This window comes from Chelonoidis abingdonii, chromosome 22 (genome assembly GCF_003597395.2).
Source record: "Chelonoidis abingdonii isolate Lonesome George chromosome 22, CheloAbing_2.0, whole genome shotgun sequence".
NCBI classification, from domain to species: domain Eukaryota; kingdom Metazoa; phylum Chordata; order Testudines; family Testudinidae; genus Chelonoidis; species Chelonoidis abingdonii.
In genome coordinates, this window is record NC_133790.1 from 21,485,145 (window position 1) to 21,512,003 (window position 26,859).

General features: G+C 48.7%; 1 protein-coding gene across 1 annotated transcript in view; it reads right to left on the reverse strand.

Annotated features, from left to right (window-relative positions):
- BCR (BCR activator of RhoGEF and GTPase) overlaps positions 1-26,859 on the reverse strand; it is a 138,493-nt gene that overhangs the window by 56,299 nt on the left and 55,335 nt on the right. The window contains exons 2-4 of the mRNA XM_032801258.2: positions 18,636-18,820; positions 1,068-1,172; positions 346-531 (exon numbers count right to left, since the gene is read on the reverse strand). Of these exons, the coding sequence (XP_032657149.1) occupies positions 346-531; positions 1,068-1,172; positions 18,636-18,820 (476 nt within the window). The remainder of the gene's footprint in view (positions 1-345; positions 532-1,067; positions 1,173-18,635; positions 18,821-26,859) is intronic.

A 26,859-nucleotide genomic window follows, 5' to 3' on the forward strand; every position in this document is an offset into this window, starting at 1 on the left:
GTGGAAGGTGAATTGTCCTCTCTGTTTTGAAAGTCAAGGAGTTTAAGTACAGTATCATCCAGGATAACCCAGGGACGGGGAGCCGGGGATGAGGTAAAGAGGAGACAAGGGGAGGAGGTTGTTTTCCCTTTGGTGTGAGACTCAGGGCCTCTGAGTCTTGGGGTCCCCCAGAGAAGGTTTGGGGAAACCAGATGGAGCCAAGCCCTGGAATCCTTGGCTGGTGGCAGCGATATCAGATCTAAGCTAGTAATTAAGCTTAGAGGGTTCATGCTAGCTTCTCATTTTATGAATGCTAAGGTTCAAATCTGAGTAGGAAGCTACGACAGGGGGTGGCAGCTTACTCACCAGTTTTTGGAAGAGGTCGCCAACACGCTGCTGGTGACTCCACTGCCGGACTCGGGGAAAGAGCCCATCATAGAACTCTTTGTGGATCTCATACAGCTCAGGCACTTTGAAGAAAATCGTCTCAATCTGCTGACTGCTCAGTACAGGCTGAGAAGTGGTGGCAGCAGCCTTCAAAGGCTTCATGGGCTAAAAATAGAATCCAGGAGACTGTTACTACATGCACCAAGTAAACTGGTCTTGGTCATGTTCTAATGCCTCCTTCCTATTCCGTTACATGATGTTCCCACTGACACTTCAGTGACTCTGAACACTAGACTGTACCAATTCTCTCGTTGGGGCAGTTCAACTCCCAGTTCACAGATTTCCCCAGGATACGAATGCTGAAATTACAGTCCCTGCGCCCCATGTTTTGTCCCCTTAATCTCTATTCCACTAGCTGGGGGGCAGCAGCTGTAGTAGTTAAAGCAGGAGAGCTAGACGTCAGGACTCCTGGGTTCTATTCCAAGCTCTGCCAATGACTCCCTGTGTAACCTAGGACAAGTCACTTTGCTTTTCTATGCCTCCATTTCTCCACCTGCAAAACGAGGATAACAATTACCTACATTTCACCAGCTCACTGTGAGACAGTCAGTGTTTGTGAAGCTCCTGGAAATCTTTGGATGAAAGTTGCTCTGGAAATGTGAATATTATCATTAAATCTGGTGTCTGTGCCAGGTGCTTACCAGCAGCAGAGCCTCAAGGTGGCTCAGGTAGGTTTCCTCACTGGCTAGGATTCCAGACAAGACCCACTTTCTCATCTCCAAGCCCTTCTCCAAGTCTGGCTCACTCTACAGAGAAAGAAGATGAAAGGAAAAGAGTGGGAAACATTATTTAGCATAGAAAATATGACCTCAAGGCAAACTAAAATTTACTGCATTTAGGTACAGATTAATAAAGAATGTGACAATCACTCAGCTTCTGGGCACACGTACAGAGATAAAAATAATATACAGAGTTTATTTACCCAGTAACTTAGAAATGTAATGATAATTCTCCATGAGCTTGACTTAATAATTGTGTGTGTCACTTGGACACCGCTCCCCACCCCAGGAGCCTGGGGTTTCCACAAGATGACGGCTTGTTTCTTTTCTGCCATTTGTTAAAGTAGTTCTCAGGCACCAGCTTGCCCCAGTGGTTATTCTTTTAACAGGTCTATTTTATTTAGCGGGTAGGATAATCTGCACTACTTGGTTGGGACCGCAGTGCTGATTCTCTAAATGGGGTTTCCTTAACTGGATAACAAGAAACATTACTACTTTCACAGAGACAACCCAAAAGCGAAAATGGAAAGACAAGAGAAAGACAGGAAAAAAGAATTCAGAGTTATGTGGGCAAAAATAAAGGCTAGAGACAGATATTATGGAGATCTGATAACTAGAGCTGGGCAACATTTTTGCGACGTATAGTAAATTCATCCAAAAAAAAATGCAGTTTTGGGGCAACCAAAACTAACTGCAAATTCGGCAAATATTTTCAGCCAAATAAAAAATGAGGGGAAAAAAATCAAAACAGTTAATTTCAAAATGTCATTTCATTCACATTTTTCCAGTTTTTCCATCAGAGTGAGAAAAACCCAGAAAATTCTATTGATTTTTTTTCAGATGTTTCAATTCAGACACCAAATTGAAAAAAATCTATTATTTACTCAGTTCTAGAGGTAACAGTTAAAGTGTCTACTATAAAACCCCATTTCAGCAACTCTATAAAACTGTGGCTCGGAAATGTCATTTGGCCTGAAAACAGCCAGATTTTATCTCAAAGGCAAAAGGGAGCAATTCTGCAAAGTTTGAAGAAAAAGTGTCCAACGCTTACAATACAGTTCATTAGAAACATCCATCTATTTGAAATTCTGTTATATATTTCCTGGTCTCCCTCTAACGCAGAACACTGCTTCTTACAACTCTTTCAAGCACTCATACAGTCAAATCTCCTTGAAAACAGGAGCATTGTTTAGAAGAGTCGTCATGGTGGTTGTGCGTGGATAGTTTGGGGATCAGTCCTGCCCCAGTGAATATCAGAAGGGTTTTGGCTGTTCATGACAGTGGGAACAGGATTGGGATCCATGTGAATATGACAGTAGACTGCATGCTATTGGCTGAACATGAGTCTTTTCCATATCTGAAAGCTAACAGAGCTCTCCTTTAGCTGGGAGACCCTCGTTTTGGGCTCTGGAGATGCATGTGATTTATTATGGAGAGGGGGTAGCCTCTCCATCATAAAGTTTGCAGCAACAGTCCCATTATGAGGTTGTTTTGAGCCCATATGCAACTGCAAGAAAGAGAGATGGATCCTCGTATTAAATTGTGTAAGCACTTTTTGAGAGAGTGAAAGACCTTAAAATAGCTCCTCTCTGGTAGTTCTGCAATGTGTCAAATACTGCAACACCTTGTGAAAGGAAAGGGTAGATGGAAGCTGCTCTAAAGAAACTGGTAAAAAGTATCCACAAGCCAGCTAAGATATGGAAGAGGAAAGCACTTGAGTTTGCATCCTCCTTTTAGTGAAATTCTTAGATACACAATGTATTTTGACATCTTGAAAAGGAGTTTCTGAGGAGCCCAGGAATTTGTAATCCAGCGGACAGTTTAAGCTTCAAGGAAAACCCCAGTGATTAGGCACAGCATCTTAAATACTATACTGAGCTGGTGTGTGTGTGTACATACAACACATGCATGCACCACTGCCCTCTACTTTACATCATCAGAACTGCTCAACTATTTTATGTTTATTATTTATCACTCATATGACAGGAATGCCTACGAGCCCTACCCTGGACCACAGCTCCATTGGGCTAGGCACAGCACAAACACAGAACAAAAACATAGGCCTAAAACTTTTAGCAGATTTCCTTCAACTCAAGTGGAAAGGGCCAGGGCATTTGGAGGGTCAGAGCTCTCTTCTGCCTGTATCTGCGAAATGCCCATTGGCCCAGATCTGTGATACAAGGCCAGGCATGAAGCTGCTGGATGGTCAGGTAACTTCACAACAAATGTTAAAAACCCATCACCGCTTCAACCTTCCTCCTGCTGCAAATGATGTGATTGGTACCTTATTGATATGACTCTGTAATTCTCATCAGCAGGCCCTGCCTGATGACAGAGTGTAGGACTGTGAGAAACCAGGCCCAATCTGTAAATACAGAATTGCAAAGCTGCGGAACAGGAGCAATATAATGAATTCTGTACAGACAGAGACAGTCAGATTCTGATGAGTGCTTTAAATCTCTTTAAGTTAACCCAAAAAAATATTGCTATAGATTTACTGGCACATAAAGTTTCTCTTCCAGCTCTAGATGCCCGTTTTCCCATTCATAGGAATAGGCTCCGATTTCTAACAATCCCTACTGGGTATTCTCAGATGGTAAAGATGGAAGTTCCTGGTTTGACTGTTAAAATTTCTTATATACATATTAAATGAACAATTATATATCATTTCTTATATATATTATATTATAAATATATATTTAATAAAAAAGATTTACTCCTCAAGGTTCAAACATCTCTCCCAGGACTCTGCCATAGCTGGCCTCCCCAAGGAAATCAGATGGAGAGGTCACCTCTGAAAGTCTTTGCAGTGGTTTTTAAATCTCTTTTATGTAACCAGCTTCAAGTGTGATGCTGGAGACTCTTGTCCCCTTTCAGTTCTATCCAGCCCAACTGGCCTGGCGGCCTCAGGCTGCAGTGCAGCAGCTGCATGAGGAAACCCCAGGGGAGTTGAACTTACAGCCACAGAGCACATTAAAGGTTTCCAGGGCAGTACCTGAAATTTACACACTTATTCCTAGAGCTCATTCAGATGATCTGCTGCTGCTGCTCCCACTGCTGTCAGGGATCAATAAGACACCACGTTTCTTCTGTCTGGGTTGTGCTGCTGCTCAGCACTTCCCTCCTGAGAACTGATGATCCAATGCACATTTCCTGCTGAGGAAGCTCTGCTTTGATAGTTTTATCTAGTACCTTACTGAGTGGGCAGCTCTCGCCACCAGAAGCGCATCAGGATCCAGCACCAGTACCTCTTTACCCTCCAAGGGAGACTGCATCATCCACTCTTTATATCCTGCTTAGGGAAATGTACTCTGGGCCCAGGAAAGTCACGGGGAATTTGGCACCAGACTTCAGCAGGTGCAGGAACAGGGAGTTAGTTTCAAACTGCCATCTCCTTTCCCATCTGCAGAACTGGAAATGGTCTCACCCTCTCATCAGTGGTGAGTCAAAGTGGTGAGCAGGCGTGGGCAAGGAGGCCACGCCCCTCTCCCCCACTGAAGCAAAGAGGCAAGAGCAGGGAGGCGCACACCAATTCCAAGAGCACTCACTGCTCCGCCTGGTGCATCTACCAAACAAGGGGAGTGCCCCTGGGACCAGAGCTTCACTCCTTGTTGTGCTTCTGCAGTCCAGGTAGGGAAAGAAGTGGAATGCCCAGCACATAGGCATGGAAGAACAGTTCCCTGTCACACACGGGGGAGAGGAAGATCTGCTAGGACTAGGAACTCCTCCACTCACAGGGAGAAGGAACTCTGAGTCTGAGCACGCCCGGCGGTTGCAGAGTGGGGTGGGGAATAGGCCCTACATTTACCAAATTCACACTGGCCAAGCGGCAACAATCCTACAAGATGAAAGTGGGGAGTCATCAGCAGGGTGCAGGAGCAGTACATGGCGGAAAGCAATGTATTCCCTGCCTGACCTGGGGAGGGGTGGATGCTGGGCTTCCTCTCAGGCTGGCTTGGCCCATTTTTCACTTGTAGGTGTCCAGCAAGCCTCTTGATTCTATCCCTCCCACTTTTCCTCAGTACCCTCCCCCAACCCTTTCCTTCTCTTCCTCTCTAAGCCTCGTCCCTCACCTGCCCTCAGCTACCCTCCTCCACAAAATTTAAAAATAAATGCATCTCGTAAGAGCATCTGGTGGCAGCAGCCAGAACCCATCTGTCAATCGTGGGAGCTCTCTCTGTGAAGCTCTGCACCAAGTCAGCTCTGAACAAACTTGTTGTAATCAGTGCTCTCTGCTCCTGCTCTCCAGCAGCTGCGGGCAGAGCATGGAGGAGGGAGAGGGAGCACTGATTAGAACAGGGGCTTCACGAGCATGGGATGCCAGCAGCACTATTCACAGGCTGGTGTTTCCCGCACAGCTGGACTTGTGCTCCAATAAATTTGTTCATCTCTAAGGTGCCACAAGTACTCTTGCTCTTTTTTCACAGCTGGACCGTGCATCAAGTTCTCCTGGGGATTTCAAAGCTGATATGTTGGGTCGCTGCCATTGGTGCAATCCTGCAACCTGAATCCAGGCCAGCCTGAGTGGTTAAAAGTGCTGGCTATTAGACACCCTGCATACGCTGGCCCAGGGCCAGGGCTGTTTCGAATGTGTTTACAACTTGTCAGTCTAAGTACTTTAGTTTACTAACCAGGTTGGCACTGCGTGTTGTATTCAATTACTGCAAGCCTGGGATTCACCAGCTCCAAGGATTAGACAGATACAGCTCTTCCCAAATCTGTTTAAAGGACTCAGGGCTTTTTGGCTGCTGTTTAAATTAACAGTAATAAGCGTTTTATTGTAAATGTTGGAAGCGTACGGATTAAGAAACTGGAAACACGATGAATAAGAATTTACAAAGTAGCCCCAGCTGGCATCTCCCTGTGAAGGAAAATGTTGCCTCTGAGTGGGTGTATTAAAGGGATCTTTAAATCTCTCCCCACCCTTTGGTAGAGTGTTTTCGGAAACCACGCAATTAGCATGTTCAAAGGAGACGTTTCCAGTAAGGATGGCTCTGAGTCTCAGAGAGAGGCTGGCAGCCTTCAAAGGGGAAAAATTATTAAGTATGATGTTTAAAAGGTAAATATCTTTGGAGGCTTCTGTTTAATAGGCTGGAGGTGGTTCATTGTCTGGGAGATGTTAAACAGGGAAAACCAGGCCGGCCCTGGTTCATACGAGGAGGGCTGGGTGGGAGCAGGGAGAGGAGCCAACATTATTTATAACATCAATGCTGTGTGTGCCAGCTATTCTCAGGAAGGGCTTGTACATCCAAGCAAAGCCATTAAACAGCAGAGAGAAAGAAAGAATAGGAGAGGAAAAGAGTGTGGGGGATGGAGGGGATAACAGAAAGTGAAGACAGGAGAGAGAGAGAGAGAGAGAGAGAGAGAGATCACAAATAAAACTGGGAAGGAGATACAGCAAGACAAGGAGAAGGAACAAAAAGGTCTGAGGGGAAATGACAGAATGAAAGAGAGAGAAAGCGGGAGGTGCTGGGGAAAGATGTGCAAACAGAGGCAGGGCAAAGCCATAGGCCTGCGCTGGGGACAAGATCCTCTGAGGTGCTGATGCAGTTTCAGAAATCACCCTGGTTTTTCTTCCCTGACAGATCCTGTCAGCTGCATGCACCAACCTGAGTAGGAGGTGCCGTGCCTGTGCCTGTGCCTGTCCCCTCCCCTCCAACAAGGAACAAGGTCTGTAGGGAAAAAGACTGGTGTGTTTTGCCCCAAGGGTGCCACAGTGGGAAGCGGAGTCAACAGTTGGGAGCAGATCAGGTGAGGTAGCTTGCCCCCCACTCCCTCACATTGCTGAAGGATATTCTCTGACTCTCAGGAAACACCAGATAGGCTGGTACGAGTCATCTTTCCAGTGACTGTCACCCAGAGAGCATCTGCTTTGGTAATTTGCAATAAAGGACTTTTGTAAGCATGGAAGGCAGAGCTTTTCACACCAGTCAGAGGCCAGCTTTATAAAAGGGAGTTCCAATTTCTGACGCTACTAGTTTCCAGAACTCCATCCCTGGTTATATTGGCAGGAGCAGTCAAAGTTCTGGATGATTTAAAAACAGAAGTGTAGCCTTACACAGTAACTTCAGTGTTCTTCCTAGCTCTCACCCTCACCAGGCTCTGGGGAATTTAAAACCCTCTGCTTCCTGCTTGAGCTCAGGATTGATGAATCACAAGGCAGGAGAACAAAGATAAACTATAGAGATTATTATTATTATTATTATTATTATTTAAATTAAAGGACTATTTAAGGTCCCTAAGCATTCACAGAAAGAAAGAACTTTAAGCACTTTGGGGTGAGGACTTTTTCCCTGCTAAGGCCTGAATCCAGGCCCTCGGCTTACTATTTATTATTTGCAGAGCAACAACAGTGCTAGGCACTTTGAGACAGGTATGAGAACCTAAAGGTTCAATGCACAAATGAAAGACGGGGTAGCAGACTGAATAGGAGGTAGTGAGATGGATCCAGAACAAGCAAAGAGGGCTGATGGGGCAGCACCATCTGCGGGTCTGAGTGACATTCTGGACTCCCCAAAGAGCACAGACGGTTACAAGAGCAGCCTGACACAGGAGCCCAGCAGCGGAACCGCAAAGATGTAGGCACCCGTGGAGAAAAAGGGATCTAAAAGCTGGTGCCTGGGGAAATTACCATAGGTGGGTTGAAGATGACAGCGCTCTATCCAGGGGGTTAAAATCTAGCTCCCCTTACTTGTCGTAAAGCAAAGGAAGAGCTCCCCCAGAGCTGCTGCTCCTCTCTGGTTAGGAATGGGAGCAGCATGAGGAGCTGGAGCCTGTGTAGCAGTGCAGTGCTAGCCCACTGGGGGCCCTAAGGAAGAATATTCCCCCTCAACACATAATAAAAAGCTGTTTGAGGTCCTAAGCAATTGCTTAGTCTGCTTATGCCTAGGGCAGGCTCTGCTGGCTAGAAAGCATCTGGGTCTTTCCCTACCAGCGGGTGTTACCATGGCTGAAGCAGACCAGGGAAGAGGGGGCATCCCAGCCGGAGTCCTCACTCACGACCCAGCTTCCTCCTACAGGGAAAGAAGGCCAGTTCTGACACTCCCTCTTGAAAGGGGGAGAGAGAGAAATACTACAAGAGATTGGGTTTGGCATAAAACTGATCTAAACACGCAAGAAAAGGATATTTGTAATTTTTCTGGGGGCAGCATACCTGCCCTCAACCGCACATCATCATTACATCCCTACATACTCTACATTGCTGGAGGAGTTTGGATGGGGAACACCAGGAACGTGACTCAACCCAGCTCCACACACTGCATATGTCTGGCTGGGACGGTGCTTGGGGACAGGAAGTTCTTACAGATAAATTTCTTCTCTTGTCCCTGCTCTCTTCCTCTTGCTTCCTTTCCTCATCTCAAGAGGACTCGCTCCAACATAACAAGCCCCCCAGTAGTCACCACCAAGACTGGGGAACTCTCCCATCCCTATCCTGACCTGCTCTGAGCACTATGCCTTCCTGTACCCTTATTTCCAGCAACAAGCATCCAGTTTGAACCCCAAGCTCTCAGAACTCTCCTTTAGTGACATGTGCCACTGGCTCCCCCAACACTCCTGTATGCCCAGGGGTAAGCTCCGTTTATGCAGTCCTACTCCCAGCTACTAACTCCAGTTCCCATTCCCAAATACAAATGTAACCTCTATATTATAGGCAAGGCTGGTAGAACTATTATTAAGGTCGCCCCACACTTCATATTATTATATCCTGTTTTCAACTTTGCCAGACTTCAACTATTTGGGCTAAAATTTTCCAACAACACCTGTATGTCTCAGGCTGAAAATTTCCAAAAAGTTTCAGACAAAATGATTCAGCAGTTTCCAAGAACGAGGCTAGGAAAAAAAAGAATCACATTACTTTGCAGTGTTAAAAAAAGACTCTGGTAACCTTTTCTTTTGAGAAGCTTGGGTACTCCAATGTTCAGGAGCAGGGACTTGAAATTTGGCCGGGAGGTGGTCTTTGTGTCAGGGATGTGCATTGTGCTGTTCCTGTCAAAATTCACTCAAATTTGGCCTTTGAAAAAAATCTCAGTTCACACCTGCCAGTAGAGATTTCTTAGAGTTTAGCAGCAAAAATCTTCAAAGATTCCATAAACAAAGAACACGCTCTAATTCCTCACGCCTCTACTGCAGGCCAAATAGTGTGTGCACCATCTCCTCACAGAAACCAAGCATGCTCCATTTCCAGTCCCCACAGCTCCTACATGTGACAGAACTGTGCATGCACGGTCCATCTCCTCACAGTTGCTCTGGGCTAGGGTGGGGCTGGGCACTGGCACTGAGAAAAGGGCGTCTGTCTCTTCTGTGCTCTCTCCCACAGCAGGCTCTCAGGCAGCATGGAGGAGGAAGCCACCTGACTCGAATACAGATGAGACAGCTCATGAGGCTGGGGGTATGGAAAGGAATAGATTGGGCCAAGGAGCTGGAGACACTGCCACTGGAGGGAGAAAAATCCTTCACCTGTGACTGGAAACTGGGGGAGAGTGGAGACTGAACTGGTGGGTAAACAGATTGACAATTGGGGGCAGGGTCTGGAACTTGGTAGGTAAGAGGACTAAAAGTTAAGGGATAAGGAGGGGAGATTGTGACGGGTTGGGCAGAGACTGGGAGTGGGGGATGGTAGGGGAGGCTGTTAGTGGTTGGATAAGGCAGATGGGACTGAGAACCAGTGAGAGAAATGAGAGGACTGAAGAATTTGGAAAAGCCCCCCTAGATCCCACTGACTGAATCAGGCAGAAGAACAAAGCTACTTATAGAGGAGAAAGCTTCTATTAACACACTATCTTCTGGTTTTCAGCGACCGTGGGAAAGGTAATACACGAGGTGCATGTGACAGCTTTACAGGCTTCTGGTCAAATATGTTTTGTGCGCTCGCCTCAGTGCACCACCTTGGGCACTTCATCCTTTCTTACAGTGACACCTTTTCTAAAGCAGCTGCAAGCGCAAAAGATGGTTACTCACCTTTGTAACTGTTGTTCTTCGAGATGTGTTGCTCATATCCATTCCAGTTAGGTGTGCGCGCGCCGCGTGCACGTTTGTCGGAGAAACTTTTACCCTAGCAACACTCGGTGGGCCGGCAGGTCGCCTCTGGAGTGGCGCCACTATGGTGCCTGATATATACCCCTGCCGGCCAACCGCTCCTCAGTTCCTTCTTGCCGGCTACTCCGACAGTGGGGAAGGAGGGCAGGTGTGGAATGGATATGAGCAACACATCTCGAAGAACAGCAGTTACAAAGGTGAGTAACCGTCTTTTCTTCTTCGAGTGCTTGCTCATATCCATTCCAGTTAGGTGATTCCCAAGCCTTATGCAGGCGGTGGGGTCGGAGTGAAAAATAGCAGAATGTAAAACTGCGGAGCCAAGGCTGCAGTATCTCTTGACTGTTGAGCCAGAGCATAATGCGAAGCAAGGGTATGGACCGAGGACCATGGAGCTGCGCGATAGATCTCGTGGGTAGGTACACGAGTTAGCAAGGCGGCAGATGAAGCCTGAGCCCTGGTAGAACGCATGGTGATGTGGCTTGGGGAAATGTGAGCCAAATCATAACAAGTGCGGGTGCACGTTATCACCCAAGATGAGATCCACTGAGAGGAAACAGGTAGGCCTTTCCTTCGGACTGCTACTGCGACCGAGAGTTGGGGCTATCATAAATAGATGGGTAAGGGTTAATGTTTCTTTTACCTGAAAGGGGTGAACAAAGGGAACCAAACACACTGACCAGAGGACCAATCAGAAAAACTGGATTTTTAAAAGTCAGGGAGGGAATTGGGGACTCTGTGTCTTTTGTTTCTCCCAGCTATGGTGAGAACATCTTTCTTTCTACTCCAAGCTTCTTTCTACTCTTCTGTTACCAAGTGTGAGTACAAAAGGAAAGCAATAGGTTGATATTGTAAGTTGTATTTACATGTGTGTAATTGCTGGACTGGTTTAAATTGGGCTATTTTTTGAATCAGACTGTTTATTCATATTTTCTTATAAGCAATATCCCTGTATTGATCTCTTAATGCAGTGTTTAGTTTATAGTCTATGTAATTTCTTTCTTTTTATATAAAGTTTTTTTCTTTTGGAACTGGTTGAATTTCTTTTCCTAGTTAGGCAAGGGGATAGAAATTTCTGTACCAGGTATACTGTCTCTCTCAAGGAAGACAGGGGGAGGGAAACATTACATTCTGTGTTGAATTCTCCTATTGTCCAGGGCGGGAAAAAGCTACGGGAAAAGAGAAAGAATCAGCTCTGTTCCCTTGTGCTTGAGGTTTGTCTCTTTGTGGAAGAAGAGACAGGTTTTCTTGGTATTGTGATGTAAAGAGATTACATCAACTCCCTCAGGTTGCCCAGAGAGGAACGTCTGAGAGGGAGGGGGAAGGGAAGGGAGGTATTTCCCTTGCCGGTAAGACTCAGGACTCCTGGGTCTTGGGGGTCTCTCCAGGGGAGGTTGGGGAGATCAGAAAGGGGGTCCCCCAAGGAAAGGTTTGGGGAACCCCGAGAGGGGGCAAAACCCTGGAAAAACTTTGGATGGTGGCAGCGAGATAAGATCCAAGCTGGTAATAAGCTTGGGGAGTTTCATGCTAAGCCCCCAGATTTTGGACGCTAAGGTCCAGATTTGGGACAGAGGCTTTAATCACAGGGGGCGTGTTACAAAATGGTTTTGGCCGCTCAACATAAAAGCGAGCGCTCTACAGATGTCCAGGGAGTGCAAACTGTTGTCCCCGTCACGTTGAGTGTGGTAACATGAAAGGCGAAACCACTTCCCCTGAGGAGGAAGCCGGGTTGTGGACGTAACTGCACCTTGTCTTTGTAAACATAAAGTATGGTGGAAACCACCATAAGACCCTGAGCTCGAAGACTCGTCTGGCCGATGTAATGGCTTTACGAGGAAAGCTGTCTTCCAAGACAGGTTATAGCAGCAAGCAGGTGGCTAACAGGTCGAATGGAGGAGACATAAGTCTGGTTAAACCCAGGTTGAGGTCCCAGGTTGGGGCTGGCGGCGTACCTAAGGGTGTATGCGCTCCAAGCCCTTGAGGAACCCGAAACCATAGAGTGTGAGAAACACAGAACGACCACCTTAGCCTGGATGGAAGGTAGAGATGGCTGCCAAGTGTACCTTCGGCGAACACCGCTAGGCCCTGCTGTTGCAGGCCGGAAAGGGTAGTCCTGTAAAATAGAGGGAATCGAGACCCCAGCAGGAGTAAGATTTAAGCGTTTTATCGCACCTGTAGGAGAGACGCTTCCACCTGGCCAGGTACGTTGACCAGGTGGAAGGCATCCTGCCACCCTGATAATCACGTAGGATCCACACCGTGAGGTGAAGAAACTACAGGTCCAGGCGGCAAAGTCTGCCGTGGTTCCTGAGGTACGAGGTCTGGGTGGAGTGGCAAGGTAATTGGGCAGGCTATTGACAGGCCGAGCAACGTGGCGTATTAGTGCTGCCTGGAACACGCTGGAGTGATCATGATGATGCGCGCTCTGCTCCTGCGAAGTTTGAGCAGGACCCAATGAGCCGGGGGAACGGCGGGAAGGCATAAAGGTGTTGGCCCTTCCACGGCATGAGGACAGCGTCCGAGATCGGTCCCGGGGAGAGACTTTAGAAGGAGCAGGACCTCGGACATTTCCCGTTCTCGCGGTAAGCGAACAGGTCCATATGTGGGGGAAAAAAACCCACTTCTGGCCACAAAATGCATCACTATCAGGCAGGGCAACCACGCATGAGGCAGGAAAACCCTGCTGAGTCGAATTGCCAAGGAGAAAGGATGCTACCAGATTTATCGAGGGGGCTATGCAAAAGTCCAGAGATGGATGGACTCCTGACAAAAGGAGGAGGACCATGTCCCTCCCAGGTTGTCTATGTAGTACGTGGCCGTTGTGCTGGCTGTAAACACTGAGATGCTACGGCTCGCAGCTGCTGCTGCAACCCCTGGCACGCCAGGCAGACTGCTCTCATCTTTGAACATTGATGTGGAACGCCAGCCCCTGAGAAGACCAAAGGCCTTAAGCTCGAAGGTTACTGAGGTGAGCACCTGAGCTGAGAGATGACGCCTCCATCGTCAGGACAGTGAGGGCTGAGGTGGATAGAGCGGCATCCCTGCCCACACCAGGGAGGGAGTTAGCCACCTTCTAGGGAGCCTAGGATGCTCAGGAATGATGACTATGGTGACCATTGGGCCCCTATCCGGCGGTACGCCGATTTGAGCCAAACTTGGAGATGACAGAGGCAGAGCTTAGCGTGTTTTGGTTACAAACTAGCAAGAAGCCGTGGGACCCGGGAGACCGAGACAAGTGGGAACCAGAGTGGATGTTTCCGTAGTGACCATCAGGCCTAGACATGTGAATAGGTCCTTGACGATGCCCACACGCTGAGTGACTTGAGTCTTGGAGTCTCCTCAGATAAGCCAATCGCCCAGATACGGAAACGCATATCCGACGTCGGCGGAGGTGGGTGGCGACTACGGCCACACACTCGGTTAATGCCTGTGGGGCTGTAGCAAGGCCAAACAGCAGGACCGTAAACTGGAAGTAAGTACCAACAGTTGGCTAGAAAGCGGAGGTATCTCCTGTGCGGAGGAAGATGGCAATGTGAAAGTACGCGTCCTTCATATGAGGCGGCATACCAGCCTCCAGGATCTAAGGACAGGATAATGGTTCCCAGGGATGCCATGCGGAACTTCAACCCTTAACATAAACTGGTTGAGTCCTCGTAGGTGTAGGATAGGTCTGAGACCTCTGTACGAGTCGGGGATTAGGGAATAGTTGCCCCTTCGTCCATCGGCGTCTGCGCCTCTTGTAAGAGGAATTACGCCCGAGAGGAGTCCCTGAAGAGGGACAGGGTTGGAACAAAATGGAGGGGCACCCAAACTCCACCATGTGCAGGGGACCATGAACTGAAGTTAACTGGGACCACGCCAAGAGGAAGTAGGAGTGGTAAGCCGCTTGTAACCGGTACGCCGCCCTCGGGCGCACCTTTGAAAGTTCGTCTTTGGTCCCCGATCGTGATTGTGAGGGGCCTCGATCTTGGCCCTCTAGGGTCCTGACGGTCGTCTGCGACCACCTCAGTCGCGCCGACTGCCAAAAGCCCGATCTGTGGCTAGGCACAGAGTGTGGTGGTGGTGTGACTGGGGACGGAAAGGCCTGCGTTAGGTCGTCGGCGTATGCATGCCGAGAAGAGAGAGCTCATTAGGACCTTGTTGCCCTCCAGGCTTTGTAGCCTGGGGTTGATTTCACCGCAAAGAGGCTTTACCAACAAATGGTAAGTTGTGAAAGGCTGAGGTTTGAAACCGGAAGCCATGAGATGCTCCTCATGGTAACGAGGCCTGAAGAGAAGCTCTAGCCGCCTTTTTCCCTTCCTCCAAGAGGGCAGAACTCTTGGCCGGAGTTCTTGACCCTCGTTATCCAGGTGTTATGATTATAGAATGAAGAGCCTTGCAGAATACTAGTCATTCGCCTAGCCCCCCCTTCGATTTCAGGCGCCTGTTGGCCATGGTTCCCTTTTTCTTGAGAATGACTAGTGCGCAGGGAGGAGGACGGACAGACCAGTAGTCGTACCCTCCATAGAGTATCGGCATTCGCCTGGATGGTCCGAATAAACGGGTAGGGCCCCTCTAGCGGGGCAACCGGCGATAGAATGTCCACTACCGGTCCCCTACCTCCGGGACCTCCTGCAGCTGGAGGTCCGCATTGAGTGCTACCTCTCCATAGGAGAGCCTGATGGGCTCTCAGGTTTTTGTGGGCACACCAGAATCGCGGTCCTGAACATAAGAGCTGTCCGCGTGGGAAGACACTGATGCGTGTCTGGATGGCCATGGAGGTGCTGAAAGATCATGGGCAGAGAGTCTGACTCTACCAGACCTTGCCCAACTTGGCACCTGGGACCGGTACCGCAAGGTGCACTGGTACCTGGAACGAGATCCGGACCTGCGACCAGAGCGGTGCTGGGAGGTCGACCGAGATCTCGAGGTTGGAGCGGCTACAGGAGTCACAGTGCCTGTAGCGGTGCTGGGAGCGGAACGGTGCCGGGATTATCGGTCGGTGAACGGGACACCGACCTGTGCGGCGAGTGCGACCGGTGCCGAGGAGAGCAGCGTCGGGACTGCAAGTGGCGTCGGAAGCAGGAGTGCCGACGGAACTTGGACCGTCTGCGGGACCGTGATCATGAACGGTGCCGCTCTGCTGCGCCAACAGAGGATGGTCGTATCAAGGAGGCTTGCCAAGAGACTGTAGTAGCCGCACCGGCGTGCCGGGGTTCAGGCAGCATCCACTCTGTCACGGCAACGAGATCCCTCGTCGTTGGAAATGTCTCCGGCGTGGAGGGAAACAGTAAGCTCGACCACAGTGTGTACCGGGGAGCTGTCAGGCACCGGATTCGACGGCCCTTGTGGGACCGGGATCGACAGGTGCTGACGTCGCCGGTGCCTCAGCAGGTGTCGGTGCCCGGGCGATCCGGCTTAGACAGGCTCTCTGTCCGCGGTGCAGTTTGCACAGGAGCAGTAGGAGCAGGAAGCTCGACCACGGCGTGCGCCGGGGAGCAGTCAGGCACTGCATTCGACGACGGCCCTTGTGGGACCGGGATCGACGGTGCCGACGTTGTCGGTGCTGCGGCAGGTGTCGGTGCCGGGCGATCCGGACTTAGGTGAGCTCTCTAGCTGCGGTGCAGTTAGCATGGAAGCAGCAGGAGCAGGAAGCTCAACCACGCCGGTCAGGCATGCGGCCCTTGGGAGCGGTCAGGCACTGGATTCAACGGCCCTTGTGGGCCGGCGATCGACGGTCTCTAGCTGCGGTGCGTTGGCATGTTGTCAACCATGGCGCGTGCCGCCGCGGCAGGTGTCGACGGTGCCGGGGTGCGCATCCGGTGCTTAGGCGAGCTCTCTGCTGTGGTGCAGTTGGCATGGAAGCAGCAGGAGCAGGAGGCTCAACCACGGCCCATGCCGGGGAGCAGGCAGGCACTGGATTCGACGGCCCCGCGGGACCAGAATCAACGGTGCCGGCGTCCTCAGTGCCTCTGCAGGTGTTGGTGCCTGGCGATCCGACGTAAACGAGCTCTCTGGCTGCGGTGCAGTTGCACAGAAGCAGCAGAACAGGGAGCTCAACCACAGCGCGTGCCGGGGAGCTGTCGGGCACTGGCAGGGGAGTTGTGGCTTTTCAACCCAGAGAGAGGAGCGATGCCGAGTCGACGTTGGTGCCAGTAACGGCGGGTGCCGCGGGGTCCAGTGCCGAGGAGGCGCTTCTGTCCGCTGAGTAGCCAGCACTCGGTGCAGAAGGTGGAGGGAAAAGAAAGTGCCCGCTCAATTTTGTTCTCGGCTTAAATGCCTTGCGAATGGGCACTTAGGTGTGAAATACGATCCCCCAAGGCACCATAAACAGGAGTCGTGTGGATCTCCTGTCAGCAACGGCCGGAGGCAGGCCAAGCACGGACTAAGAACCGGTGAGCCGGGCATGGGCTCCGGCACCGGTTTGCGGGAGGGGCTACTCCCCGAACCCTGCTAACTATGGTTAAACTAACTATGCTAGCAAAGAAAAAAACACATAAGTATAGATAAATATATATATATAAAAGATTATAACTATATATCTAAATACACAAGAACTACGAGTAGCTAGGGAAGCGGAGGTCAGCTAAGCTGCGCTCCACTGTTCCAACGACCGACACGGGCGGTAAGAAGGAACTGAGGAGTGGGTTGGGTCGGCAGGGGTATATATCAGACACCATAGTGGCGCCACTCCAGGGGGCGACCTGCCAGCCCACCGAGTGTTGCTAGGGTAAAAGTTTCTCCGACGAACGTGCACGCGGCGTGCGCACACCTAACTGGAATGGATATGAGCAAGCACTCGAAGAAGAACCATGATGACAAGTGGCTTTGCAACTTGCAGTAACAAGGGAATTAATGTGGCTGTAAAATATTGTGACAGGGTTGAAATTAACCTCGTAACCCTGTGACTGACACTTCCTCACGTGCGATGGCACCAATATCTGCAGATTACTTACAGTGTAATCAGGGTCACTTTAAGGAGCTTTAATTGCAGCTTAGGGTCAGGAGTCTGAGGTAGCGCTGGTGCTCCTCTCTTAGCAGTTTTACTGTGCTGGACAGGAACGAACCATAATTAACACAGCCATCCACTCATCTATGAAGCAATAGGCATAAGCAGATTTCCCCATACTCTATTTATAACAAGCCACTTTGACATTGCAGCAAGTGGTCACTCTAGGAAGTAAAGGAACTCTACCACTGATGCATGTTAGCACTCTTCCCAGCAGAATGAAATGACCCAGATGCTCCAGCAGGATACTGCAGGGCTGCCCCAGGAATGCCCATGCTGGGATTTTCTGTCACAGCCCTCACATCCTTCCCCCAGCCTTATTTAATTTTTGTAATAAAGAAAACCAAGAACTCAAGTATGAATAGAAGCACCATTCCTGATGGGTAATGCTGTAGTGACAGCGAGTGTGACAGGGGCCTGAGGGGCTATGCTCAGCTTTACCTATCCTCCTGAACAGGTGCTTGGGGAAGGATTGCAAACTGGCAGCTTTGAGGTAGGGGGTGAAGGGTGGGAACACCTTCTGGAAAGTCAGGCTCTGCACCCAGAGTCACAGGACAGGGTGGAACTCCAAGCTGGGGAAAATTTTCCATTACTCCTCTTTGCCCAAGTCAATAACCCATTTTGATTTCTGATTCTAAACATTACATTTGGAAGAAAACCCTTGCTGTCTGCAGCTGCGTTTCATTTCTAGTGAGCCACATTAAGCTAACAGTTAAATTTGACTGAACTAGAGTTAATTACCCATTCAGTTCCTGGGAGGGGGAGGGGGATTATTGATTCTTTTAAAGGTTAAAAACACTCCCTCCTGGAAGTGTTTACACATTGGCACAATGGATCCAGTCAGCTCTTAAGGTCTATTGCAGGTGGTCACATGAGCAGCTACTGAGTGCACACAGGACGTTTTTTAAACGAGAAGCATCTATTTCATATGCACCGTCACCACACTTCAGAGTTTAATCGCTTGGCAATTTTAATTCCTGTTGTCCCCCAAGCTTCAAAACTTGACTTTACCTGTCAAAGTCTGAGAGCTACCTGAGCATACTTCACTACCATTCAACCCCCTCCTGTTCCTCCTTCCCCCAATTTTTTGGTCACAAATCAATTACCATGTTCCCCCTCAGCATATCTTTTTACAGTGTTTGGTCCAAGACCTTTTCTAAAAGCATCAGCTGGTATTTAGAGCTTGATTCTGCAGCCTTTATTCACTGAGTAATCTCATTGATTCAACAGCACTACTGACTCACAGGAGCGAGGCTGAACAAGTGGCCGTAAATTTCTACGCACGTTACACATCCAAGAAACATGGGATTAACACTTGAAAGCCTTTTTAACCTTAAATGCTCCATTCCTAGCAGGTACCACTATCACATGTCAATCAGTCCTCCTTCCCATGCTAGTCTCTCTCTCTCTCACACACACACACACACGCCATGCTGATACCATGCTTAAAGAGACTAAAAAGGACTCACTGATTTTGTGGACTCCAAAGACTCTGAGGAGAGAGTGTCTCGGCTGCCCCGACTCTTGGAACTGAGATGGGGTGAGGAGGATGGAGAGTCATCAATGTAGGGCATCATGTCATGGTGTCGCCGCTGTTCTTCGGCACGGTCTGCATCATAGGCATAACTAGGTGGCGTTCCACTGAATGAAGCATCTGTAGGAAAAAAGCTTAACTTAAAAACAGAACTGGGAAGGAGATAAGCATAGGCCGAGTCCACTCCCTGCTCCCAACAAGAACACATGCCTTGTCAGTATTCAGCAAAACCACAATTACTGATAGCAAGATACACTTAAGCCTGGGATGGAGCTGCAACAAACTCCTGCTTGTTATGCACACACCCTACTCCACTCATTATTAACTCTGAGAAATAAAGCCTTTTCTGATACTTAACATAAATGATTCTTTACTTAATGACAGTTCATATCCCTGGGTTTTGCCCTTATTGCATAATGTTAAATATTAATGCATTTGTGCTTAATGCATAAACTTTCTTTAAAATGTTAAAGAATTCCTAGCAAGGTTCTTGTGGGGTGCCCTCCATGGGTTGCCAGTCTATGATTATATCTGTCAGTGCCTCATTTTCATAAGATGAGCATGATGGGTCAGGCCAATGAACCTTGTCCATTTAGCACAATCAATAAAGATGAGGCCTCCATGAACGATAGCAATGATACAGACTTCATAAACTGACACACACAAGGATGGAAATCCAGGGTTTCTCCAGACCTCTCAGCAACAGGAAGACTAGGAAAGAAAGATTTTATGAGCAAAGCGAAACAGCCATGCTGCCAAAAAACAAAACCAAACAACTCCAAAAGACCCCTTTGTGAATGTCCCTCCTCTTTAGATTCCTGATTAATTCATCAAGAGTGGGGAGAGTGTGCCAAATTAACCATCATTTGGTGAAAAGCGAGTGAACTTCTGAGAAAAAGGCAGGTGGAAGAACTGTTCTTTGCATCCTGTGCTGGAGGAGGACAGGAAGCTGCTATAAGTGCAGTGTGAAGGCCACACACTGGAACACCTTGCGCAACATCTCTGCTGTAGCCTAATAATCCCCTCTGATCACTCTGCACACAGATGTGCACAAAGACTGAAATTCACCACTGTGCAGGGAACCAGCACAAGGCCTATTGGACTGACGAGAGATCCAGGCCGTAGAGCTTAAGTGGTACATAGCTCTTCTATTGATTCTCTGCACAGGGGTCCAATTCGTATACCTGTAATGTCCCTGCAGGGCTACTGAACATGGGATCTGAAGCTGCAGGGCTACAGTTTATTTCTCTCCTCACCCCCAAGTATTATTACCCTTCTTCTACACGCTATCAAGGGGGGAAATGATACGTTGCAAAAGAATAAAGACTTCTATAAATCAGAACGTACTGTGACAAGGGGAGCCCAATACAAACCATGCCACGTGAAGTGAATAACTCTAGCTTTAGATACCACACAGAAGACAGATGCTTCTGTTTTGCAGGTATGAGGAGCCCAACTTAAGACTGTGCATTAAATACAGGCTGAAATACAAACAGGACTAAGTTGGACTCTTTTCCACAAAACTATTTAGGCTCTGCCAATGTAATGAGAACAAGCAGCTAACAAATATATCCAGCAATCCCCTGCAACCCCTAACCTTGGTGATGTGTAAGAGTAACATTTTACAAACCACTTTCCTCCCTCAGAGTCACCTCCACAGGGTCACCACCTCTGAGGTACCAAAAACAAAAAACAAACAAAAAATCACAGGGCTTCTGGGATGACCCTGATTCCATAACATTACACCACTAAGCACCCATCCAAACTTCCCAGGATAGCTACCTCAAAAAAAAGGGACAATCCTGGGAAAACCTGGACAAGTGGCAACCCGACATCTCCAAGAAAGTTAGACTCACTCCAGCAAAGGATGCACACTCTGTGTGAGACAAAATAAATCTTTAGAACTGAGGGGCTTGTTTGGGGGGCGGGGAGGAGGTAGGGGGAGTGGGTCTGGGGAATTTATACAAATGATACACTTAAAATCCAATAAACCAACTGCAGAAGTGAACCTCTGTACTGTACCAAGCACCATCCAGTTAAATAACTGCAGTGTCTGAGGACTGGGCCTCTTAGGTCCTCACAGGAACCAACACCCTTGTGGTGCCACCCTGAGTTCCCCAAGTCCCTGGAGTTTGCTAGACAGACAGTGCAAGAACCACAGGAATGAAAAGTAAAAGCAAATACATGTTCTTTAGAAAGGGCCTTTGCATAGAGGCCTTCCAGAGTCCCCCGGAGTTGGTCTAGGCAATGGCTGCCAGGGAGGGAATTATATGTTGGATCAGGAATAGGGTGACCAAACAGCAAGTGTGAAAAATCAGGACGGGGGTAGGGGGTAATAGGTGCCTATATAAGACAAAGCCCGAATATTGAGACTGTCTCTATAAAATTGGGACATCTGGTCACCCTAATCAGGAAAGTCAGTGGCAGTTAAAGCTTCTTTCATCTGGCACTTCACCAACCAACAAGCTCTATAAACCTGCATTTGTAATCTGCACTGAAAGTCCGGTTTATAGTGTGGTTGGTGCAGGGATGGCAGGGAGCTGGGGTGTGAGAGGGGCTATAGGGAGCACTTTGGGAATAAGTTTGGGTCTGGGAGGGGACTTGAGGCATGGAAGGAGTTCACAGTGTCAGATGGGGAGGGGGGGAAAACGGGACGCTCACCTCCAGCGGCTTCCCCACAAGCACCTCCCTGTTCTTGCTGTTGCTGGCGGAGGCGCAGCCAGGCGGGCTCTGCAGACATGCTGCTTCTGTCCCCCCATCCCCGAGCACTGACTCTGCAGATCCCAGCCCATTGGCTGGGAACTACGGCCAATGGGAGCTGTGGGGGCCATTATCTGCAGACGCAGGCAGCGTGCCTGCTTGCAGAGCCGCCTGGCCGTGCCTCCACCAGGAGCAGCAGGGACAGGGATCTGCTGGAGGTTAGCGTCCTCCTATCCGGCATCCTAAGCCTCCTCCCACGACCCAACCCCATCCTGGACCCAAACTCCATCCCAGAGCCCATGCCCTGTAGCCCCTCCCACGCCCCTGCCCTGCACTTCAAACCCTTCCCTCTGAGTTAACTGGCATTTTAATGCCCTCTCCCCACCCCCACCCCCGGGTTCCCCAGTAGGCTGGTTAAAAAAGCTTTTATTGTAGCATCTATCACCATGGTATCTAAAGGCCTCATGCAGCCCTTGTACAGTTTTCTGGCCTGACAAGTTTGCAAAATATTGTTATTAGAGTTTCAGACTGGCATTATCCAATAGAAAAATCAGCCTCTGCACAGGGCTCTAATCCCATCTTCCTGCCTTTGAGTCAGCAAAAGCACTTTCTCCCTCAAAAGTTTCTTCAAGCCACTCACAAATCAGACTGCTTTCTCTCTCTCTCTCTCTCACACACACACACAGAGGTGAGATCGTGCTGCTATGCAGAGCTGGAGGCAGGAATATTTCTTTAATTCCCCGTGGCCACACTGGATAATTTACTCCATCAATGCTTACGGAGGAGCTGACTGAAATCTTTTGGTACGAGCCTCTCTGCTAATTTATTTTAGATTGAATCACTGCACTCTAGGGAACGGTCTCCCCACCTCTGTGCTCCAGAACCCTCTGACCCACACTGCTCTCTCTTTACCCAAACGAAAAGTCAAGGGACAGAACTGGGATTCAGGAGAGTCAAGTTCTAGTCGCAGCTCTACCCCAGGCATCCTGGGTCACCTTGAATAATTCACTTAATCTCTCTGTATTTCAGCTTTCCTACTGTAAAATGAGTATAATACTGCCCTCTCCCCCTTCCTTGTAGGAGTCTGAATCCATTAGCATTCACAGAGCACTCTGAGATCTGCAAATGGAATGCACTATACAAGCACAAAAATATTCCTATCTAGTCTAGTGATTATTACTATACTCCCTCTCCTCTCTGTTTGTTCTGGACACTGGGTGCAAACTCATTTGCAGAGTTTCCACTATCCCAGGGCAGGAGAAGCTTTCTGTTTTTGCTCCCCCTGTGAGATAACTCCCACCAACAGAAGGAGCATGTTCCTGTACTCAGAGCCCACTAGAGAAGGCCTAGTACTGAGAACTGAAGTAGATTTGTCCTTTCCCCTGCCCTGTGATTAAAAGGACTGTTGTTGCTAGAGAAACTAGGTTATTCAGATCCCTCAGAACCCAGGTTGGCACAATGTGGCACAGACTATGAAGCTTTGAAGTCCTATCCACAAGAGTGGAAAGAGTGTTGAGCATAGAGGCTAAAGCCAATAGCACAGATACTTTCGGCTGCTCTGGATGCTGTTACTGTAAGTGACAAAAGGAGGCAGCAGCTGTGTCCAAGTAAGAAAGCCAGGTTTCCTGCCCAGGGTCTCAGGTGGGCGAGGGCACCCTTTCACACAGTCCGGCACTGGAGTGGTGTCTCCTTGAGCAATGGGATCTGACCTGGCAGCACATGTTCCGCTGTTAAATTCCACTGAGACTCTACTCATTTTGTTTATTTTCCAGTCATAGGCTGGAAGTGTTTGTCTCACTCAGCTCTCTAGACCTGAAAAGGTACAGCAGCCAGGGAGAGGGGAGGTGAGCACCGGGGTCTGCCCGCCTCCCCTTCCCATCAGATACTCACAGGTCTGTCAAGAGACAACGGGTCCCAGGAGGTTCCCAGTCACCCCAACCAAATCACCACTGGGATCTCTCCTACCTGATACAAGGGGCAGTCTATCATATACTCCTGCCCACTCAGAAGAGCAGCAGCAGGCATGGAGATGAGCCTTCACAGCATCCAGTAGTAACCGCCAACGCCACCTCATTCACATCCTCTCTGATTACCCCCAGGACTCTAGGGGTGAGAAGAAGGCCTACCTCCCTCCCTTCCATGTATTGGTGACATGCCTTGAGGGCTACTGGGTGGACTACAAAAAGCACTTGCTGCTACTCAATTCACTCCACAAACCCCAGGACTCTGGCCTCCATCACTACAAAGTGGCTTAATTGACACTCATCTCATGGTGCCTGCTTTCCAACTGATTTGATGAGCTTGTGTTGCCTCCCTCTAGCATCCACCTTCATCCCTCTGACCTGTGTCTCTACCCTGTGCTTTCTCCCTTCTCTGTGCCAGCCATCAGCCCACCTATCTCCTGGTCCTTCTCCTCTTCCAAATCTCTCCTGCTCTATAACTTCCTTCACTCACCTCTTCTCAGTTACACACATGCACACACACACCCTCACCCTAGAACACCCACATTTAGGTACTGAATATGATCTTTAAGGGATTATCATAATAAAGCTAGGTAAGTGCATTCTCTTATTGTTACTCTTGTCCTCCTCACTTGTCTTACTCAAGAGGAAAATATGAAAATAAATAATAGGTCTTTAAAAATCAGCTTCATCTCATCAGGAACCACAAATGACTAAAACACATCCATCATACTTGAACAGTTAATGCATGGTGTCACTACAAGACAGTTAAGGTTCCTTGGGAACTTGACTGTGCCCTTCCATACCTTAATATAGTTGGATTTATTTCAAGTTGAACTATAACTCTGAATTTCCTGGGTTATAATACTTGGTTTTGGGATAATATCCCTGTAAATTTTTTTTTACCTAAAGTTACCAGTCTGTACTCTCAACTTTAACTCCATCTTTAGATTTTTGGTCTGGCAATAAACAAACAGACACCAAAACCAAAACTAGAATACACTATCACACCATTTTCCCATGATGCATGCAGTCTGGTGTGGGATTCAAACTCAGCACTCAGCTTCCGCAAGAATAACCAGATGTGGAGGCCAACCCATATTCTGTGAATGGAGCTGTGCAAGGTGCTAGGGAGAGTCACTAAGCACTTTCAGGAGTAACATTAAGCATTTTGTTTCCCTGGCATCGCTCCCCGAAGTGCAGAAGGAAGGGGTCGATGGTATTCTAGGCTGGTCTACATTGGAAAGGTAGGTCAACCCAGCTATGCCACTCAGGGATATGAAAAATCCCCACCCTGTGGTGACCTAACCGCCAGCGTAGACTGTGCTAGGGTGACGGAAGAACCTCTCCCAGTGCAGTAGGGAGTGTCTACACTGAAGCGCTGCAGCTGTGCAGCTGCAACATTTTAAATTTAGACTCAGCCTCCGTGCCCCCTACCCCAGCTCAGATTCACACACAATAAAACACACTGCCGGCCAATCTCTCCCTATAGACAAGATCAAATACCACAGGGAAAGGGGATGTGTGTTTGCCATGTCAAATCCCAGTGACTTTATTCTGCTCAGCTGGATGAAGAGAAAGCGAAGATGCTAAACAGATTCAGAGGAGATTCTGCTCCTAGGGTGCTGTATCTCTTCCATAGATAGGGCAAGTGTATTAGCATGTAAAGAAGCTGTTTAGCAAGTTCCACTCACACACAAAAACAAGTTCATTTAGCAGCAAAAATCCTATTAGTGTGCAAATCTATTCTTTAGTATCAGGAGCATGAAAGCAGAGAGCCTGAGGGAATGAATGTCAGCTTCAAGCCAGCTTGTGGGTTCAAATCCTCTCCCTCCCATTACATATAATAAGGAAATGTTATTTTGCTTTCATTATAACAAAGAGGCTTCCTACAATACCACCCTGTCACGTGTCTAGAGAGAATATCCATGAAATGGGTGAGCACAACCTCTCTAGGGGCCTGGGGCAAGCACTGTGTGCAGTGAAGAAAGGTTTAAGGTAGAGAAAGACAAGGGTGCTTAGATGGTCCTTCTCAGCTGGGTGGGAATGATATTGTGTATGGAGCATGCAATGTTACTGGTGCAGCCTGACAAACCCTTATATTGAGTTACTTCTATACCAAGAGTTAAAACAAGACAGGGCCAAAAGCAGCTCCACTGTATAATGATCCCAAGCAGCAGTTCCTTACTTACAGTTATGGCACATGAGGGCCTCCAAGCACACAAACTTTAAGCCCATTCCCAAGACAGTACTTCTCTTGATGCTGCCAAACAACAGTAATACCCTCAGGGCATAGTGAGCAGAATTTCAGTCATGATTTTAAATCAGCACGCGGACTTTGGCCAAGCCCTGATTTAGCCTGGCAACAGTAGTGTGTGTTGTGAAGGACAGAAAGGGCTTGGACAGCTTCAGATTAATGGTGCTGGAGCATGTGAAGTCTCAACAGTTCACCCTGTAGTTGGATGTAAACGTTGCACAGGACCAGAGAGAATCAATCATTGTGGAACTCCACGCAGGAAAGGAATGGTGACAAAGGTGCCATGTCCCATGACTTCCCTAAACATGTCCCACAGCTAATCAGCCTCACATAACTAGTCACATGAGGGAGGCCCATCATTAGTCTCCATTAGCTGGACCTGGGAGCTCAGCTCTTGGTAGTGGCCGTAACTGGCTCTGTATCATCTCCTGAACATTTGGAAGCTGTGGTCTTTTCTTCTGGATATGCAAAGTCATCACAGTGATCTGCACATTTGTAGCCTCTCCGCTATACTGCTGCAGTGCTCCTTGTTTGGAGCTAACCTCGAAAAGCCACGCCTAGATGCTGCAGAACGCAGCCAAAGGCCTTGGCTACACTGGTACTTTACAGCACTGCAACTTTCTAGCTCAGGGGTATGAAAAAAACACACCCCTGAGCGCAGCAAGTTACTGTGCTGCAAAGCGCCAGTGCAAACAGTGCCCCAGCGCTGGGAGCGTGGCTCCCAGCACTATAAGATAATCCCCACGGGGAGGTGGAGTACCTGCAGCGCTGGGAGAGCTCTCTCGCAGCACTGGTACTGCGAACACACTCACACTTCAAAGCGCTGCTGTGAGAGTGCTCCCGCGGCCGCGCTGTATAGCTGCAAGTGTAGCCATACCCCCAGTCTTTCTTGGAGATAGTTAGTGATGTGCACACTCCATGGGCTGCCTGTTTGCTAGCTAGTGAGCGACAGCATTTTCATAGCAGCATATAAAGCCCAGATTAAGTCTACCTGTAGGAGTGCGTGCTGCTCTATTAATGTCAATTTGTTAGCATGGCAAACTATACAAACGCAGCCAATGGGGAGAGAGACTCTTTCAACTACCCGTCAGAGGTGGGCACTGTCCACCCAGCTGCAGAGTGCGTTAGGGGCTCCTGACTCAAGTGCAGGTTATGTCCCAGCTTCATCAGTTTCTGCCATTTTCTTCCTTCCTCAGTTTCCCCCCACATCACTTCACAATGAAAGTCCTGATCATTTAAAG